This window comes from Chaetomium tenue (assembly GCF_020726465.1).
Source record: "Chaetomium tenue strain MPI-SDFR-AT-0079 chromosome Unknown F5144scaffold_1, whole genome shotgun sequence".
NCBI lineage: Eukaryota > Fungi > Ascomycota > Sordariomycetes > Sordariales > Chaetomiaceae > Chaetomium > Chaetomium tenue.
In genome coordinates this window covers 2970882-2987717 of record NW_027117329.1, presented here as the reverse complement: position 1 = coordinate 2987717, position 16836 = coordinate 2970882, and the positions used below count along the sequence as shown (strand labels likewise).

At 56.9% G+C, this 16836-nt stretch overlaps 5 protein-coding genes across 5 annotated transcripts; 3 read left to right on the top strand and 2 right to left on the bottom strand.

Moving 5' to 3' along the window:
* Positions 1–289: 289 nt before the first annotated feature.
* Positions 290–993, top strand: F5144DRAFT_543302 (uncharacterized protein; the record flags this gene model as incomplete). The annotated part of the gene is made up of 3 exons (XM_066787236.1): positions 290–310; positions 364–430; positions 752–993. 3 exons carry the CDS (start codon positions 290–292, stop codon positions 991–993), a joined length of 330 nt encoding a protein of 109 aa, XP_066648510.1.
* On the top strand, positions 859–1828 carry F5144DRAFT_37897 (uncharacterized protein). The gene is made up of 3 exons (XM_066784580.1): positions 859–1157; positions 1234–1402; positions 1463–1828. Exons 1-3 carry the CDS (start codon positions 1093–1095, stop codon positions 1646–1648), a joined length of 420 nt encoding a protein of 139 aa, XP_066648509.1. The 5' UTR covers positions 859–1092; the 3' UTR covers positions 1649–1828.
* Positions 1829–2895: 1067 nt separating this feature from the next.
* Positions 2896–7443, top strand: F5144DRAFT_477953 (uncharacterized protein; the record flags this gene model as incomplete). The annotated part of the gene is made up of 2 exons (XM_066785077.1): positions 2896–6078; positions 6166–7443. The coding sequence occupies 2 exons, from the start codon at positions 2896–2898 to the stop codon at positions 7441–7443; spliced, it is 4461 nt and encodes a 1486-aa protein (XP_066648508.1).
* Positions 7444–8786: 1343 nt separating this feature from the next.
* F5144DRAFT_608221 (uncharacterized protein) lies at positions 8787–10076 on the bottom strand (the record flags this gene model as incomplete). Its single annotated transcript, XM_066791583.1, has 2 exons — positions 9288–10076; positions 8787–8991 (listed from the first exon to the last, which is right to left on the bottom strand). Exons 1-2 carry the CDS (start codon positions 9773–9775, stop codon positions 8787–8789), a joined length of 693 nt encoding a protein of 230 aa, XP_066648507.1. The 5' UTR covers positions 9776–10076.
* A 181-nt stretch (positions 10077–10257) lies between these two features.
* Positions 10258–16809, bottom strand: F5144DRAFT_608220 (ankyrin repeat-containing domain protein). The gene is made up of 11 exons (XM_066791582.1): positions 16583–16809; positions 16149–16479; positions 15969–16048; positions 15723–15874; positions 15185–15560; positions 14271–14669; positions 11279–14085; positions 11059–11144; positions 10893–10902; positions 10633–10842; positions 10258–10376 (listed from the first exon to the last, which is right to left on the bottom strand). The coding sequence occupies exons 2-11, from the start codon at positions 16331–16333 to the stop codon at positions 10350–10352; spliced, it is 4332 nt and encodes a 1443-aa protein (XP_066648506.1). The 5' UTR covers positions 16334–16479; positions 16583–16809; the 3' UTR covers positions 10258–10349.
* Between the last annotated feature and the right edge of the window lie 27 nt (positions 16810–16836).

Sequence of the window (16836 nt, the reverse complement as noted above, 5' to 3'; positions counted from 1 at the left end):
GGCATCACACAGGACTTCTTCTCTCCCAACTCGCCGACTACAACACCGGGTTCAACCGAGTATCCGACGTGCTACACCGTGCCAGAACCAGTCTTAGGACGTACTTTGATTAGGGTAGTAGCCGATAACGATATTTCTGACCTAGCACATTTGCGTGGTCGGAATAACCTCAAACAATTTTTTTCTCACACAAACCTCCCCTTTGAAGAACCCACGTCCGCTTCAACGTCTTCTCCTCATCCCCCATAGACATATTGTCAGATTAACCTCTCATTGCCACATTACCAAAATGAGCGATAGAAGATTCCAGGTAATGATACCTCGCCGATCTTAGAACCTCTTGGCTCACACTGACTTCTACAGTGCACCATCTGCTTTGAGGAGTTCGTCGAGGGCATCGAGGGCGTCGAGGCCGCCTGTTACAATAACCGTATGTATACCACCTTACCTTCATCCTCCCTGTGCTTGCCAGATATAGCGAGTTTGCGTTTGGGTGGGTGTTGGGCCCGGGGGTGCTCGGCCATGTGGCGAGCAGCAAACCAAATGTTACAGAAGGATTAATGCACGAGCTAGTCAATCCTTCCTGGACTGAACCAAGCAGTGTATGCTTTACATCGGGATACCTGACGCGGACCAGGTCCAGGTCACTACGCCCTCCAATGTAGCATTTCCGCTCCCGCTGTCGCTCCATCCCCCTCGCGCCGCCACGATACCCCCTCACAACAAGAAACCACTAACAGCACATCCACAGACCCCTGGTGCCGCGACTGCATCACCCGCGCGGCCGAAACCGCCATCCGCAACGTTACCGACCCATCCTGCATGCCACCACGCTGCTGCGGCGACCCGGTACTACCCACCGACATCGACGACGACAACGACATCAACACCACCAACAATCCCACCAACACCACCAACCCCAACGACCACCACGCCGCCCAGCAGCAACACGCCGCGCTCCGCCTGCTCGGCCCGGCCGCGCGCGCCTCCTAGCAGCAGGCCGTGCGCCAGGTCCGGGCCCTGAGCGAGGTCCGCAGCGTGTTTGTCGACCGCACCGTCATCCGCGCCGCGCGTTTGGCGAGGGGCGAGCACATGTTTCAGTTTTGTCCGCGCTGCCAGCGGTTGGTGATACGCGCGGGGGGGTGTAATCATATTGCGTGAGTGGATGGCTTTCTCTGGGTGTTCTTGTTTGGTGGGTTGGGGTGGTGGTTGCTGACGCTGTTGTTGTGGTAGGTGCTTGTGCGGATATGATTTCTGTGTCATCTGCGGGGGGCACTGGCCCGTGGGCGGTGTTGAGCCTCCTTGCCACCCTTATTTCGGCGCCCATGATGAACACGTCTTGCAAGTCCCCGCCGAGATTCAGGCCCGTCTGGACGAGGAGGAGAGGCAGCCGCCCGACGCGGTAGGGAATCCCCCCATGGCCGATGCTTCACTACGAGAACTGACGATTTTGGTTGAACAGGCTGCTTGCCGCCACCCGCCTGGCCTACTTTACACGCTGAGGTTTCGCCGGGAGCTCAGCGTGGAGGAGCGAAGCGAGGCACAATGCGACGACTGCGGCAGGGTGGCGAGAGCCTTCCTACTGCAGTGCATCGGATGTAGGGCACTGCTGTGCCTGAGCTGCCGGGATGCGGTATGGGCCGAGTAGGTAACCGCCCAGCAGGGGCGGCTCGCCTAGGGAGCTTCAATAGCAGCGAGGGGGAATGGCGAACCGGTCTCGGGATATACCAGGTTTGCCGGGGCGGTGGGATCCAACAATAGCGGGAAAAGGGGTCGAGATTGGCATCGGATAGAAATAAAAAGTAACTTGTCCGTCTCACCGTCTTTTGCTATTGTTCATCCAGAGGTTCTTTGCTCGAAGATCCTATCAGAAGGGATAAAACGGAGGATATAACAATGAATCGGTAGAAGTGTGACTCGAGGATATAAACAACAACTCGGCAGCTGGCGAGGGGGAGCGAATGTATATTTAGTCATCCATTAGACGACTGTCATCAGCATCTAGGAATCAACCTGTTCTCTCTTCCTCAATAGAATCTGCTCGCATATCAAGTTTTTGTGCATTGGCCAGAACAACACCCAAACCTTGTCTCGAGAATCGGTTATCGAGTTTCACGAGATCGATGTTCTGAGACAAATCGAGAGAACAGACCAGGTGGGTCTGCCCCTCATGGGAGCCTGCAAGCTCGAAGCTCTAGCCCCACCTGCGGCTCCTTGTCATCGCGCATCGGCAGAACCTCGGCAGAGATTGCCAGTGCACGGTCTTGGAGGTTCGTCGTCACCCGTTCTCGAATTCGATCGCGTCTTGCGAAGGTACAGATTGGGGCTTTTGTCCACTGTGCTGTTTGCACCCATCTCGCCATTCACTAATTATTCGTTGCCCAACCAGCTATTGTTCTGGTGGCCCAACTATTTTCCCCAAACCGCCTACGCCCGCATTTCTCCTTCTGGGAGCGCGGAAGCGACCAGGTTCCGTGGTTGTGGCGATAGCCTCTCTGCTGCGCTGGTGTTGTATTCTTGTCGCCATCGATGCGCACTCTCTACTAGTACTTTTTTGGTAGCTGCCTTTCATTCTCGCCCAGGCCGTGGCTATTGTTCTCGCATTCTCCCCCCCTCGGACCACGCCGATTTCCCCCGGTCCGTGTCCGAACCAGCGACCGGCTGCGAAACGGCGAAGCGAAACCTAACGAATTCGCACGGCCATTCTCTGCCTCGCAGCACCACGCGCTACTCGAACTTCCTGCCATGTGCACGTAAATCCGAGCCGACTTTTCGAGCCTCGAAAGGCCGGCTAACTGACCGATCCTCTCCGTTCTGCCAACAACAAAACGGCCATTTTTCAAAACCTTCACGATTTCGACCCAGCAGACCCGACGCGAAATCGCCATCTCCACGATGCCCACCGTAATAGAAAACGACATTGCGGGCGAGCCTGGCGTTGCGCCTGAGCTGCCCCCCGGGGCCGAGCCCTTCGTGATTATCAAACAAGACGTGGAACTTGAAGTCGATTTTCGCGAGAAGAGCATCAGCGGCGTATCGACAATCCATCTATTCACGATAAACCCAGACCTCGACGAGATTTGGCTCGATGCGCGGCAGACTGAGATCGACGTTGAGAATGTGACCGTGGATGGATTCAAGACGAACGCGTCGTTTTCCGACCCGTACGATCTAGCCCGGACCCCGCCCCAATGGCAGATTGGCGCAGCACAGCACCACATCGTAAAACGACGGATGGCACCACTCAGGCCTGCCCGGCGATCCGAGGTGCCGAACAAGGACCGGGAGATGCTCCCCTGCTGCGTCCCAGCCGACCGTGCGGTCAAGGTCTCGTTGCGGCCCGATGGCATCTTGAAAGACGAGCCTCGGCGGACGCTTAAGATCAAGACGCTGAAAGCCGACAAAGACACCCCGCATGACAGAGCCGACCCGAATGACGAGAAGAATGGAATTAAGATTTCCATTCCTTTCCGCTCAAAGAATATACGCGACGGTCTGCACTTCGTTGGTCTTGACGAAGGCGACCAGAGATACCCTCACGTCTATACCCGCCACTCGATCGAGCCGGGGACTGCGTCTTGCATTTTCCCATGCGTTGACGACCCGGGGTCAAGACACCCGTGGAAGATCTCGATCAAATGCCCGAGAACGCTGGCGGATGTGTTCGAGCAGCCTTTGGCTACGCAGCAAGCACCTGCTTCGAGTCCAGATGTCGCCCGGAAGAGGAAGCTTGGAGAAGCCCCCATCACGCCTCCGGCCTCCCCAGCATTGGCCGAGGAAGACAAGCTCATGGAGATGACGGTTGTCTGCTCAGGAAACCTCGCGGGGGAGCAAATTGACCCCGAGGACGACAAAAAGAAGATCATGACCTTTGAATCCCAACTCTCGGCGGCGCAGCACATTGCGTTCGCCATTGGCCCGTTCGAGCATATCCAGCTATGGTCTGAATTTCGAACAGAGGAAGCAGACGAGAAGCTCGGCGCTAATGCCGCCAAAATTCACGCCTACTGCCTCCCAAACCGGGCCCACGAGGTTCGCCACACGTGTGTCGCGATCGTAGCGGCCGCTGATTTCTTCGCCCCGGAGTTTGGCCGCTACCCCTTCGAGAGCTACAAGGTCTGCTTTGTCGACGACATGGTTTCAGACACCGTGGCGGCAACATCAATGTCGCTATGCAGCAATCGGTTGCTCTACCCCGAAGATGTCATCGACACTGAGATCGACGTAACAAGAACGCTGGTCCACGCGTTAGCGAGCCAGTACTTCGGCGTCCACATCGTCCCAAACCAGCGGTCAGACGCCTGGCTGATCGTCGGCATCCAGTGGTTCATGACGGACCTGTTCATGAGGAGCATCTGCGGCAACAACTGGTATCGCTTCCACCTCAAAACGTTATCTGACAAGCTGGTCGAGGTCGATGTGCATCGGCCATCCCTCCACGACCTTGGCGAGCACTTGCACATCGGCGACTTCGAGTTGGACTTCATGTCCCTCAAGGCGCCCTTGGTCCTCTTCATTCTCGACCAACGCATGTCCAAGATTCCCGGGTCGATGGGCATCGTCCGCGTCATCTCGCAGATCGTCTCGAATGCCAACATCAACGCCACAATTACCAGCACCTCGCTCTCCGACGCGGATTTCCGGCGGGCGTGCGAGAAGAAGAGCCAGTATCGGCCCGACGAACTTTGGCAGCAGTGGGTGCACGGCGCCGGTTGCCCAAAGCTCCTTATCAAACAGCGTTTCAATAAGAAGAACCTGAATGTTGATATCTCCATCGCGCAGACACAGAGCAAGGAGAACGGGCCGAATGCCATTACGAAGGACGAGTTCTTGAAGGAACTGGCGGAAGAGGTGCACGAGGTGTGGGCTGGCCCGGTGCCCAAGCTCTTCACTGGCCCGTTCACTGTCCGGATCCATGAAGCCGACGGCACGCCCTATGAGCACTACCTCGCCATCACGGACAAGGACAAGGTAGCGACCACGCTTCAAATCGCCTACAATACGAAGTACAAGCGAATGAAGCGTACGAAGAAGGCCACGGCGGCGGCGGCGAGCACCGCTGTGGACAAGCAAGATATCCAGGAGGACGATATCGTCTATTTTAACATGCTAGGCGATGTGCTCATGACCCAGCGCGACCTTGAGAACTGGGGTCTCCAGGAATGGTCCGACAATGTGCAAACCGCCATGGATCAGGAGTCGTACGAATGGATCCGGCTCGATTGTAACTTCGAGTGGTTGTGCGAGACGGTGACCGACATGCCCGGCTACATGTACCTCGCCCAGTTGCAGCAAGATAGGGATGTTGTCGCACATCAAGACGCGATGCTCTTTTTCCAGCGCGGCAAGCGACACGGCGTGGCCTCCAGCATTGAGACACGGACGGTCATGGACCGTCGGTACTTCCACGGTATTCGCACCATGGCCATTGATGACCTCCCCAAGCAGGCCGACCCGGAGATTAACTACATTGGGACGGCCCAGCTGATCTTGATCTTCCGCCACTTCTTCTGCGATCGCATGGTTGGCAAGAACGGCAATGTCACGTTCCCCCCTGTGCCAAACGACTTCCACGACAAGGCCCAGTACTCGGTGCAATGTGCTCTCCCAGGCGCCATCGCGCGCACGAGGGAGAACGGCCGCTGCTCGCGTCAGGCGCGGAATTTCCTCCTTGATCTGCTCCTCTTCAACGACAACTCGGACAACGAGTACTCGGATCATTTCTACATCGCAAAGCTGCTGGAGGCTCTGACCACCTCCATCATCCCCGACAAGGTCGAGGGGGAGAGGGATCTCTACTCGAGGCTTGGGGCCGACGAGGATGATGACATGGAACTCAAACGGTTCATCGAGAAGACGATCGAGGAGATCGACAAGTACCGCAGGATGGACGAGTGGACGTCGACGTACCAAAACGTATGGACGACAACCGCGCTACACTGCAAGATGCGCCTGATGAAAGCCAACGTCATCCGCACCCAGCCGCTCGAGTTTGTCAGGTACTTGCAAGATGGCAATCTCGATCTCATCAGGATCAAGGCCTTTGAGTGCCTCGTAGAGCTGGGGTTGCTCGCCAAGGTGCCCATCATGAAGCTGCTCCTCGCGAGCGCAAGCACCGATCCGTCACCTTTTGTTCGCGACCGTCTCTTCAATATATTCTGCAAGGGCATGGCCGCTGTCGCCCTGGGCGAGAGCAAGGCCGCTCAGCTCGAGCCCGAAGTACCCGTTGACGACTTTGGGTTGGTTGTCGAGCAGGGCGAGGCCGAGATCCAGCGAAGGCAGCTCGCCGCGACTCGGAACCGGAGCATCCAGGCAGCCGTGAAGGCATTGCAAGAGGAACTGAAAGGCAACGTCGAGCTGCAGGCCGCCATGTGGACGGCCGTGGAGTCACCGTCGATCAGCGTCAAGGAGAAGTTCCAGCTGCTGACCATCTGCTCGGCCATGTTTGAGGCTGAAGATTGCTTGCTCATGACTTTCAACTACCCCAAGATCTGGAAGTGCACTAGGGAGCCTGTTCCCGAGGGGCCGTTGGCGCTTCAAAAGCCGAACGCCAAAAAGCAGTGCATCATCAAGTTCACCACTCACTACCGCATGCAACCGCGGCACAAGCTCATCATGGATCCAGTCCCACCGCCGCAATGGGAACCCAAGCCTGCCGAGGTTAAGAAGATCAAGCTCAACACTAACAAGTCCTTCAGCGGACCTTCAAACAACGGCCCGCCTACCCCAGCCCCTCATGTTCGGAAGGACTCCATCTCGGTCACGCTGCCTCGACCACCGGTAACAGCGGCAGCAGCCGCGTTGCCCTCGTCGTCGGACTCCATCTCGGTCCAGCCCCTCGCTCGGCTGTCCACGCCGTCGGCACCGCCGCCCTCGCCAGGTTCTGCGGCACACACCCATCTAAACGGCGCATCCAAGACGGCAGATAAGCGTCCCAAGCCGGTCCCGAAGAAGCGGAAGAGCGACGAAGGTGAGGGCGTCGGCGTCGGCGTCGACCGCCCAAAGAAGGTGGCGAGAGTCGAGAGCGGCATGAACGGTCGTCCTAGAAAGATTGTCAGGCTACCTTTCACTGCCTGGGATAGGCTGCCAGCCCGCATTAGGGATAGCAATCGTGCCGGAAAGACGAATCATGCGGCATCCTCCACGATCGTCGCGACGCCTGCGCATGCGAAGCGCTCCGCGCTACCCGGCCACCCCGATCCCTCCGCTTACGCGGCGACCCGGCCGCGCTCCCCCGCGACGGATCCACGGTCGTCACCAGGGCTCAACGGAGGCCAATCAGGTGTCAAAAAGCGGAAGCCACTGCCCTCGGCCGCCCCGCAGCATCACTCACCACCGCCGCCGAGCACTCCCGCGGCCGGCGAGGAGACCGGTGAGCCGAAAAAGAAGATCATCAAGCTCAAATTCAGACCACAGGCGTCACGGCCGCAGACCCCGCATTAGTGGTAGAGTGGTCTAGAGGGTTTCAGCCAAGAAGCCCGCGACTTTTCGTCTGTGGGCACAAAGGCACAACTTGTCGCAACCCATCGACAAGTTCCTTGAATCAAGGGTGTCATTCCCGGCAACGGGCAGCAACATGACACAACATTTGGAGAAAACAAAAAGAAAAAAATGACTCGTCCCATTACACTGCACAACAGCAAGGCGTTTAGGTTTGTCCCTTTTCGGGGTTGGGGTGCTCGGCTGGGATCAGCCCGGGCTTTTTTTTTTCCATCATGGGTCATTCGGGTACGGTAAAAGGAGGTTCGGCTCTGGGCATAGGGCAGATTTGTTGTAATACTAGTATTCGCGTCCGAGGGTGGTCGGTGGGCTGGGACGCAACGGTCATGGCTCATACCTCGGCTCGGCTTGGGCGGGGGTGGTGAGGGGGATACGGGCTATGATCGGACGGGTGGGAGGTTTAACTAGGTTTCTAAAGACTAGGGAGGATCAAATTGGACTGCAAGGTGGGATGGGTGGGTGGATGGGCTCAGGTTGGGTGGGCGTGGTGAGGGATCGGCAGCGGCGGGCTGGGTTGGCGTCTCGGAAGAGATTCCCGGCAGACCTAGGAAAGAAAGAGCGAAGCCGCGTGTCTTTGCTGCTTGCTTCGTTGGCAATGGGCGCGGAAATAGTCGATAGTTGCATTTGAAAATTGACAATGGAATGATACCCCATTGTAGTTCCTTGTGATATGGCATGCTTTCCAGGTGGCAAAAATCATATCAGCCGCCGAGTCAAGCAGGTTTGGAAGTTCATAATCGGCATGACAAGAGCAGTACTCTGGATTTGGTATCTAGCCTCTACTTTTCCGGTACTCCGTTGGCCCAAGGCTACCCAACCAAAGCATCGTCGACGCCAAAGTGTACGCTGATAACCCTTAGATGAACCAAATGTATAGGTAACCTCGCCAGACAGCTCGGCAAGCAGACCCGAACGAAATCGTATCCCAAACCCCCGATTCCAAATGTCAACATTAAGCACCGCCAAACAAGCCGCTCCATAAGGCCAGACAGAGCAGGTTGTTCCCAACCCAACCACTAAACCAACTCACTAACCAACAATCCCACACCACCCCCTCCTTTCACAGAAATCACTGATGCGACCGCCCCCGCCTCGGCGCCGCAACCCCAATCCGCTCGTCCCGACTCCGCTGCACCCTTGCCTCGGGCGTCACCGCCGCCACCGCAGCAGCAGCACTCCTCGAACCCGTCCCCCCCATCCCCGTCCCTACAGCACCCCCAACTCCAACCCCTCCTCCCAACCCCCCCGAAATCGACGACGACTGCCCATGCCCCCGCTGCCGCGTCTCACGCCCCGTCACCCCCCCTCCCCCTCCCACCGGCGCCGGCGTCACCGCCAAATCTGCTCCAACCCCACCCTGTCCCCGTGTAGTAGCCCTCGTCGGCGGCGGTGGTGGCGAGGAGGTCGCTCCGCGCGTGGTGTTGAGGCCCCGGGTGCGGGTGCGTGTTTCGCGGGTGGGGGCTTGTGGTGGTGGGGGTGGGTCGGTTGGGGCTGTTGTTGAGGTTGTTGAGGTGGTGGTGGTGTGGAGGTTGTTGCGGCGGGTTTCGCGGGCTGGGGGGGTGGCGGTGTCGCGGTCGGCGGTGCGTTCGCGGGTGCGGCGGGGTTGGATTGGTGGGGGTTGGGTGGTGCTGGTGTGGTGGTGGTGGCGGGTTTCGCGGGGGTTGGGGGGGGTTTCTGTTGGGAGGGGTTGGGAGGCGGGGAGGAAGTTATCTTGTTGGTGTTGTTGTTGGTCGCGGTGGTGGTGGTGGTGGTGGCGGGGGTTGTGGGTGTGGTGGTTGTCTGTGGACCCCTCGCTCATGTCCTCTAGTTCCGCGTCTAGTTCCTCCTCTTCTTCGTCCTCCTCGTCGTCGTGCTGATGGGGTGGATGGGCGGCGCCAAAGACTTGCCCTCGGCCAAAGCTAACGCGGGCGGCCTGGGATTGGGCCCTTGCGTAGTAGGATGTTTCGGCCTCCGAGTCGTCACTCTGTTCTTCGTCGCTGAATTGGTGCTCCGCGGGGCTGGTGAGCACCCTGGTGCCGTGGAAGTCTATCCCGCCGCCATTGTTGGTGTTGTTGTACCGCGCGGTGGATGGCCCAGCGGTCGGTGTGGCGGCGAGAGCAGCTCGGCGGAGAGCAGCGGCTGTTGAGGAGGTGTCGTGTCGGGTGCGGGCGCGGGCCTCGGCGACTTGTTGGCGGGCTTCGAGCTCGGCAACGCGCAGGCGTTCGGCGGCACGGTCTTCGTAGTCGGCGATGTCCTCCGGGGTGAGTGATAGAACGGTCGCAGGACGGCGAAGCATGATGGTTGGTAGTAAATATTTGTGTGGTTGTTCGGGGGATTTAGAGTACGAAACTTAAGATCGGATTTGATGCTTGAGTATCGCGGGCAGGGCGCGGGGCGGAGAAAGTTCAGAATGGCGGGGAAAAAAGACTTGTTTTGAGGGATGTAAGTTGCATACGCTTGTGTTATCCGATAATGTCCTATATACTCGATAAATCTGCGCGCGTCTACCTACTAGAGGTCCTTCGTTCAAGAGCTTCAAACCCCTATGCATGTTTCCCGTACGCAGTATTGGGACAGACCCAGCATCTGATGTTCTCATCAGTCCCGTTCGAGAACAAGCAAAACCAATGATTGGCCAATGAAGTGCTGTGGGTCTATATAGTCACGTGGACTCGCGCAGCCGGATTCTTGGCATTTAGATTTCCAGTACCCATGCACGAAAGCCTTGTTGTGCCAAGCCGCCCCCCTGCATTCAAATCGCCAGATTCAACGCGCCTGAACGGCTCCATTCAATGCGTCGCATTTTTATTTATTTCCACGTAATAAAAACAACAAATCCAACTACGATAAACCCACACCGCCTACAACCATTACATCTCCTTCGCCACCCCCCAGAGCTATATCAGCCTCCAATTTATAATTATTATTTCTACCAGCAAGCCGGATCACTTATTGAATGTTACGCTAGATGCCCTTAATAAAGTGTTGTAACTTTTCGAGTAGGTAATCCACCTACTAGTGTTCCTGCTGCTTTGGGACTTTTTAGATGCATATATGAAGATTATCAGCCAGATCTATTCAAGTACTATTCAACCTAACCTCTATGTCCGCTCTCCCCTCAGGCCCTTCATCGCCTCCCACCGCCAAGCTCACGTCGCCATCGTCATCGCTAACAACCTCGTCATCAAAAGCCTCCTCATGGTCGTCACCTCCGCCAAGGTCGTTAGCCAATTTCCCTGATGTCGGACTGCCGTTGATGGCGGGCTTTGTTTCTGAGTCTGATTCCTCGACGTCTGAATCATGGTCGTATCCGTTGTCGGTGAAGTCGTGGTTCGGGTGCACCACGTCCTTGGACCGGTAACACTTGAAGCACAGCGTGTAATGGTCGCAGATGGAGCACTGGAAGTACACACCTCGTATGTTCTGTTCCGGGGTTAGTTAGCTCGAGATATGAATGATTGTTTGGAGGGATGGGATGGAGAGGGTAAAAAAGAAAAGAAGAAAAAGTAGGGAAAAAGAAACTTGCCAGTTCACAAACATCACAATAAAGTTCAGTTATAATAGCACCCCTTCTCCTACTCTGGCTCGCCATCGCGGTCAACCTCGCCCACCACCCCAACCTCGCGCTCCCGCTCGCGCTCGCCCTCGCCCCCACCGGCATTTCCCTACCCGCCAACAACTCCGCCGCCTCATCCGCCCCATGATACACCGCGACCTCCCTCGCCGACCAACCCTCATCCCCATCCAACCCCTCGCCCCTCACACCCACATCCGCCCCCCTCTCCAACAGCACCCTCACCATCCCCAGCGCGGCAGCGGCGGCGGCGGGCGCACCCCCATCCCGGCGCCCCCATAACCCCACCGCCCTCGCGGCCCACAGCAGCGGCGTCCACCCATCACCATCCGCCTCATCGACCGCGACGCCCGCTTCCGCCGACCGCGCCAGCACCTCCTCGAGCAGGTCCGCCCGCCCGCTGAGCACGGCGTAGTGCAGCGGCAGGCGGCCCAGCTTGTCCCTGATGGCGAAGTGCTCTGTGGGGACGTCAAGCGCCCGGAGGGCGTCCAGCGAGTTGTAGCACGCCATGTGGATGGGCCGGCGACCTAGGGGGTCGGTGCCGGTGAGGTCGGCGCCGTGGGCTAGGAGGAGGGCGACCATTTCGACATCGGCGTACTGGCAGGCTAGATGGAGCGGGATGGTGTTGTCGCCGCCAACGAGGTTGAGGGTGCGGAGCGCCGAGGGCTTGGTGAGCATGTATTTTACGACGGCGAGGTTGCGGTGTTTGACGGCATTTGACAACGGGGAGTTTCCCTTTTTGTTTATGGCATCGAGAGCACAGTCGGCATTGACGAGCAGCCGGGCGATTTCGACCGAAGTGCTCTCGGTAATGTACTGTAGAGGAGTATCGCCATCCACGTTCCCATTTTGCAGGTCGGGCCGGAACTCGAGAACCATGCGGACTGTGTCAACATGGTTAGAAAGAACGGCAAGCGAGAGAAGACTCAGACCCGTTGGGTGGTAGCAGTCCTGGTTGACGTCGACTCCTGCTTCAAAGAGGAGCCTGGCAATCTCGTGCTTGCCCGCCCGCATCGCACGCGCAAATATCGATCTGAAGTTGGCCGACGAGAAATCGGGTTTCTCGGGGGACTCTTCGAGCATTATTTGTACCACGGTACTCTCTGTGTTCTGTTCCACGGCAAGGTCGAGCGGCGTAAAGCCATACGTGGTTCTCCGTAGGTCCGCCCCATGCTTCATCAGGGCACGCACCGCCTCTGGGTGTTTAACGGCCATTTGCAGGGCCGTCCTCTTCTGTGCGCAGGCCATGTTGACCTCGGCCCCGGCAGTCACAAGCTGGTTGATGATTTCAACACCCCCCAAAAAACTGGCCACACAAAGCACGCTAAGGCCGTCAGGGTCCTGAGCGTTGGGGTCCGCTTTGTGGGCTAGGAGTAATGCCACCATCTCCTTGCGCTGCTTCGCGATGGCTATGTAAAGGGGTGGGACCGTGTCTGCAATCTCTGGCAAGGTACATGGCCTGTCAATCTCGGCGCCGTGATTCAGGAGGAGCTCAGCAATTTCGAGGGAGTTGTCGAAGGCCGCCCGACCAAGAGGCGTCCTTCCCAGTGCAGTAGACATGTTGGCGTCGGCGCCCTTCGATAGCAGGAGACGGCAAAGTTCGATGTTTTCTCCATATGTAGCGTGGTAAATCAGAGTACCAACGGCGGAGGTGAAATTGACGTCGACGCCGGACACAAAAGCAGCCTCAAACGTCTTGAGGTAGCCAAGGTCGGCGGAACGGATGACTGGGTCGTTGGAATAGCCACTCGTAATGTAGTCTCGGTACGGGCTGTGGGCGACTAGCCTTTTCACGACGGCGTGCTGGCCCCAGTCGACCGCGCCCTGAATAGTAGTACGGTCGGAGACGGTAGTCACGACAGCGGCCCCATTCTCTAACAAGAGAGCGAGAGCCTCATCCGACCCATAGTCGGCCGCTATGTTTACCGCCGGCACGCCCCTTCCGCTCTCAGAGTCACAGCACGACACGTCCGCCTTGACCCCAAGATCTAGGAACGCCTGGACGGCAGCCAGGTGATATCTCCGGACGGCTAGGCTGAGTGGCGAATGCATGGGCAGGAAGGTGCAGTCGGAACTTGGGTCCGTGTACGGTCCGGGGCCTCTAATCAGCCGTATGACACCGTCAAGGCCATCCCAAGCCGCCCTGCCTAGGATGTTACAGAGGAATGGACGTTCTTCCATGTCGCTGAGATCCTCCTTAGGAATGCGGCCAATAACCTCCCTGAGACATTCGCCACCCCCACGAGCCGCTGCCTCGGCGTACTTCTGAATGTTGACGTCGTGGAGGCCAACGTCAAACTGGGCTCCGTTGGGTGGGAGGAGGAGGCGTAGGGATTCCAGGTGGCCCATTTCCGCCGCCTGGGCCAATGCTTGTCGGTAGGAGGTACTATGCGGATCGACCCCGTCCTTGAAACTCTCAACGAAGTCGTCCAGACCTAGGTGGGCTGCGATTTGGAGCCGCGTCTCGACTTGGTCCAATGTATGTAGACGGTTGGCAAGCTCACTGTATGTCTGCCACCAAGCGCCCCATGCGGTTGCATCTTCAAAAAATATCGATATCTCGGCATGGATAGATTCTATGGCCTCTTTGTTGAGGCTCCGAGCGAGTTTGTAGTGAGTAGCCCAGTGCTGGGAGGCGTAGCCAAGGGCCTTTAGCGGCGCATCGGACTTGAACGTGGTCAAGAAGTCAAGACAAAACTTCACAATGGAAAGGTGGCGTTGAACTTCGGTACCAAGACAAGCATACCACTGCCTACCCTCTGCCTCTGCCTCTGCCACTGCCTCTGCCTCTTTCTCGTCGCCTGGAGTCGTGTCTTGGTCAAGTTTTGACAAAAGCCATCGTCTGATAGACCGGTTGACTAGGCGGACCTCTCCGTTGCGTTCTTCGATGAGGCCGCCAAAAAACCGCAACTGCTGGAGATCATTTAACCCATATTTCCCCCCGGAGGATGAGCCAAGGTTCGGCGGCTCACCCTGACCGTCCTTTGCATGAGCCATGGTAGTGGCCAAGTCGTCGGAAAGGAACAAAAATTCTTTGAATTTCAACGGCCGAACAGTCGTCAAAACCCATGTAAAGATGACCCGTGCCCAGTAATGTTGTCTTGGGGTAGGCTGCTAAGAATGGCGCGGTAAACGGCTTCTGCTGTTGGCTCCGCCGCCGCTAATGTTGCGAGGCACTCCCGCACTCTTGAATTTTGGAGTCCGCCGCGCTGCTCACTCAGCCAGCCGGTGATATGTGTACGCAAGTCCGGCCGGTCTTTGTACCGTACGGTGATGGCATCTTTGATCTGGTTTTCAATGTTGTCGGTGGTGTACTGGGGGTGTCGTTGAAAGAACATGGACAGCTGAAATTCAATATCGGTAGTATTTTCCGATCCTGACTGCCCAGAAGAAGAGTTATTTCTGGCGCTAGTTCCGTCTAGTTGGACACGTTCATAGCAGTCGGGCGCTGCGTTAGGCAACGCCTCGAGTAGACGCTCGTCGGCACCCGTGCTCGTTGTCACAACAAACCGGAATTGTCTTTCGGTCTTGCTGAACGTGAGTCGAAGTTGGTCGAGGAAGGCCAATGATGAATCGTCGCATTCGTCAAAGTTGGCGAGAATGAAGATGTAAGTGGCTGTGCCTCGGTAGAGAAGGTACCTAGTCTTCCAAGTACGAGTACAGGTCTTTCGCGCCCCAAGCGTGGAGTGCCTTGAGTTGATCCGCCACCAATCCGGCGCACCAGTTGCGATTGGACATATTGTAAAAGGCCATCGTGGAAATCACTGTTCGAAGCCAGGCCCCCACATTGTTAAATCGAAGATCGGTCGAGTCGAATTGGAAGCGAAGGGCATGGACACGCTCCCTCTTATGATTCCGGATATGGGTAACCAAAGCGTTAGAAATAGAAGCGGCGATTGCCTCGTCACATTGTATATGCAGAACCTTGCTGGACCTGGAGGCGAGGAGTTTGTCTAGAGGATCCCGGGCTGCGAATGGCAGTTGGGAATCCAGGTGTGCAAGGGGAAATACGGGAGAGGCTCCGGAACTGAACTTGAACCATTGATTCATTTGATCTTCTTCGAGGCGGTGAGCTGTGGTGTAGGCAGTTGTTAGTGATACAGTAACCTTCGCAGTATTGTTGATACACACCTTTCCAGTCGGCGTTTATCACCTCTTTCAAAGCACCGGGGCCCGTGGTTCCTATTTTGATCAGGTCGAGATGAGGTTCGTTGCTGGTTATGTCATGCTCGAGGCTCTTGCCAAAACAGACAGTGCTGGCTCCGAACACTCGCTTTATCTTATCCTTGTGCTGCGAGGCAATCGATACTATTCTTGTCCGGACAACAACGCCGGCGTGGATGAAGTCGCTATTTACCTCGACACATGTCTCGGCAAGACTCGCAGCTATCCTCCGGACACGGCTGGAGGGGGATGATTCAGATCGCAGGTTGACGAGCAAAACGAATTCCTCGGTGAGATCACATGTAGCCGACCGCGCGGACACATGGGGATAGCCGAAAGTAATCTGTTGCGTTCGGTAGTTTAGTGAAAAGGAGCATTCATTATACGGAGAATCCTGAGGTTCAGGCGCCATACCAGGGCGTTGACTTCTCTTTGAAGGGACTGGAAGTCACCTCGGTGCGATCTTGGTGATGCCAATGCCTGTTTGACCAAAGGGTTAGCACACCACCTGCCCAGACACTGTCGTGGGCCTTCTCCTCACAGCTTTGACGATCAATCCGCCTATATCATGGGTCACGAACACGATCGGTCTGTTTTTGATACCTTGACGATGTTGCTGCAGAGCCATCAGCAGGCTCGTCGCTTCTTTCTCAACCCCTAGACGTGTGTAGTACTGCCCCTTTTCATGATTGGTTTCATAGTTGAATGTCATGAGTCTTGCATTCTCGAAACGAGCAGATAGGTAACCAACAGTCATCGGTTGTCTCGAGACTGGACTTGTCTATGCCCCATGCGGTTGCATCGCCATGAATTCCATGCACTGCTATCACGCTATTATTGGCATACTCGGTCAGTCTTCAGGTTGATAGCCCCCCCTTTCCCCCCAGTTCCCAGTTCCCAGTTCTGCCAAGAAGATACCAATTCGCCTTACTCGTAATCAGCCGAGTCGTTATCGACATGTATTTTCAGTCCCAGTGTCTGTGTCTGTTTGGGCTTAGCCGGGCCGGGCTCGAACTCGACACCAGGCTCAGACTTGGGCTCCAGTGCGTCTACAGCCGCGGCGGGGGTCAAGTCAGCCGTTGGTAGCCCATCACTTGAGTCGGGGTTGTCGGCCATTGTTGAGGACTACACGTGGACGGCCCGCGTCGAGTTGCGACGCGTTCAGCTCTAGGTTGTTACGAAGCCGGTAGGTAGCGAAGTGACAGGTCGTGTTGAAGAATGGGTGATGACAGCAGAGCCCGCTGCGACGGAAGCCTGCCAGCCTGCGTTACCTGCTATGTAAGTATCATCAAACCTAAGAGATGGCGCACGTTCAACGCAGCACTGTAGCAGCCAAGCAGGTCGTGCGGGGTCGGGTATGTTTACTTTTGGCCCTTTGGGTACACGTAGCATTCCTGTATTCCTCTGACCCCTCCTCTCGCCTCGGGGGAATACCTAGCGACCCGAAGTGTGTCTGGCACTCCGGTCTCGCGCCGCATATTCTCGAGGAGAGTCCACACAGCGCATGTCGATAAGCCCGAGTTCCTCCCCTCTCCCAGATTGATGGAACCCGTAATGGTTGTCGCATCGCTCAAGTCGCGAGTGACTGTCTTCTCCAGCTTGGCGTTCACCCCACCATC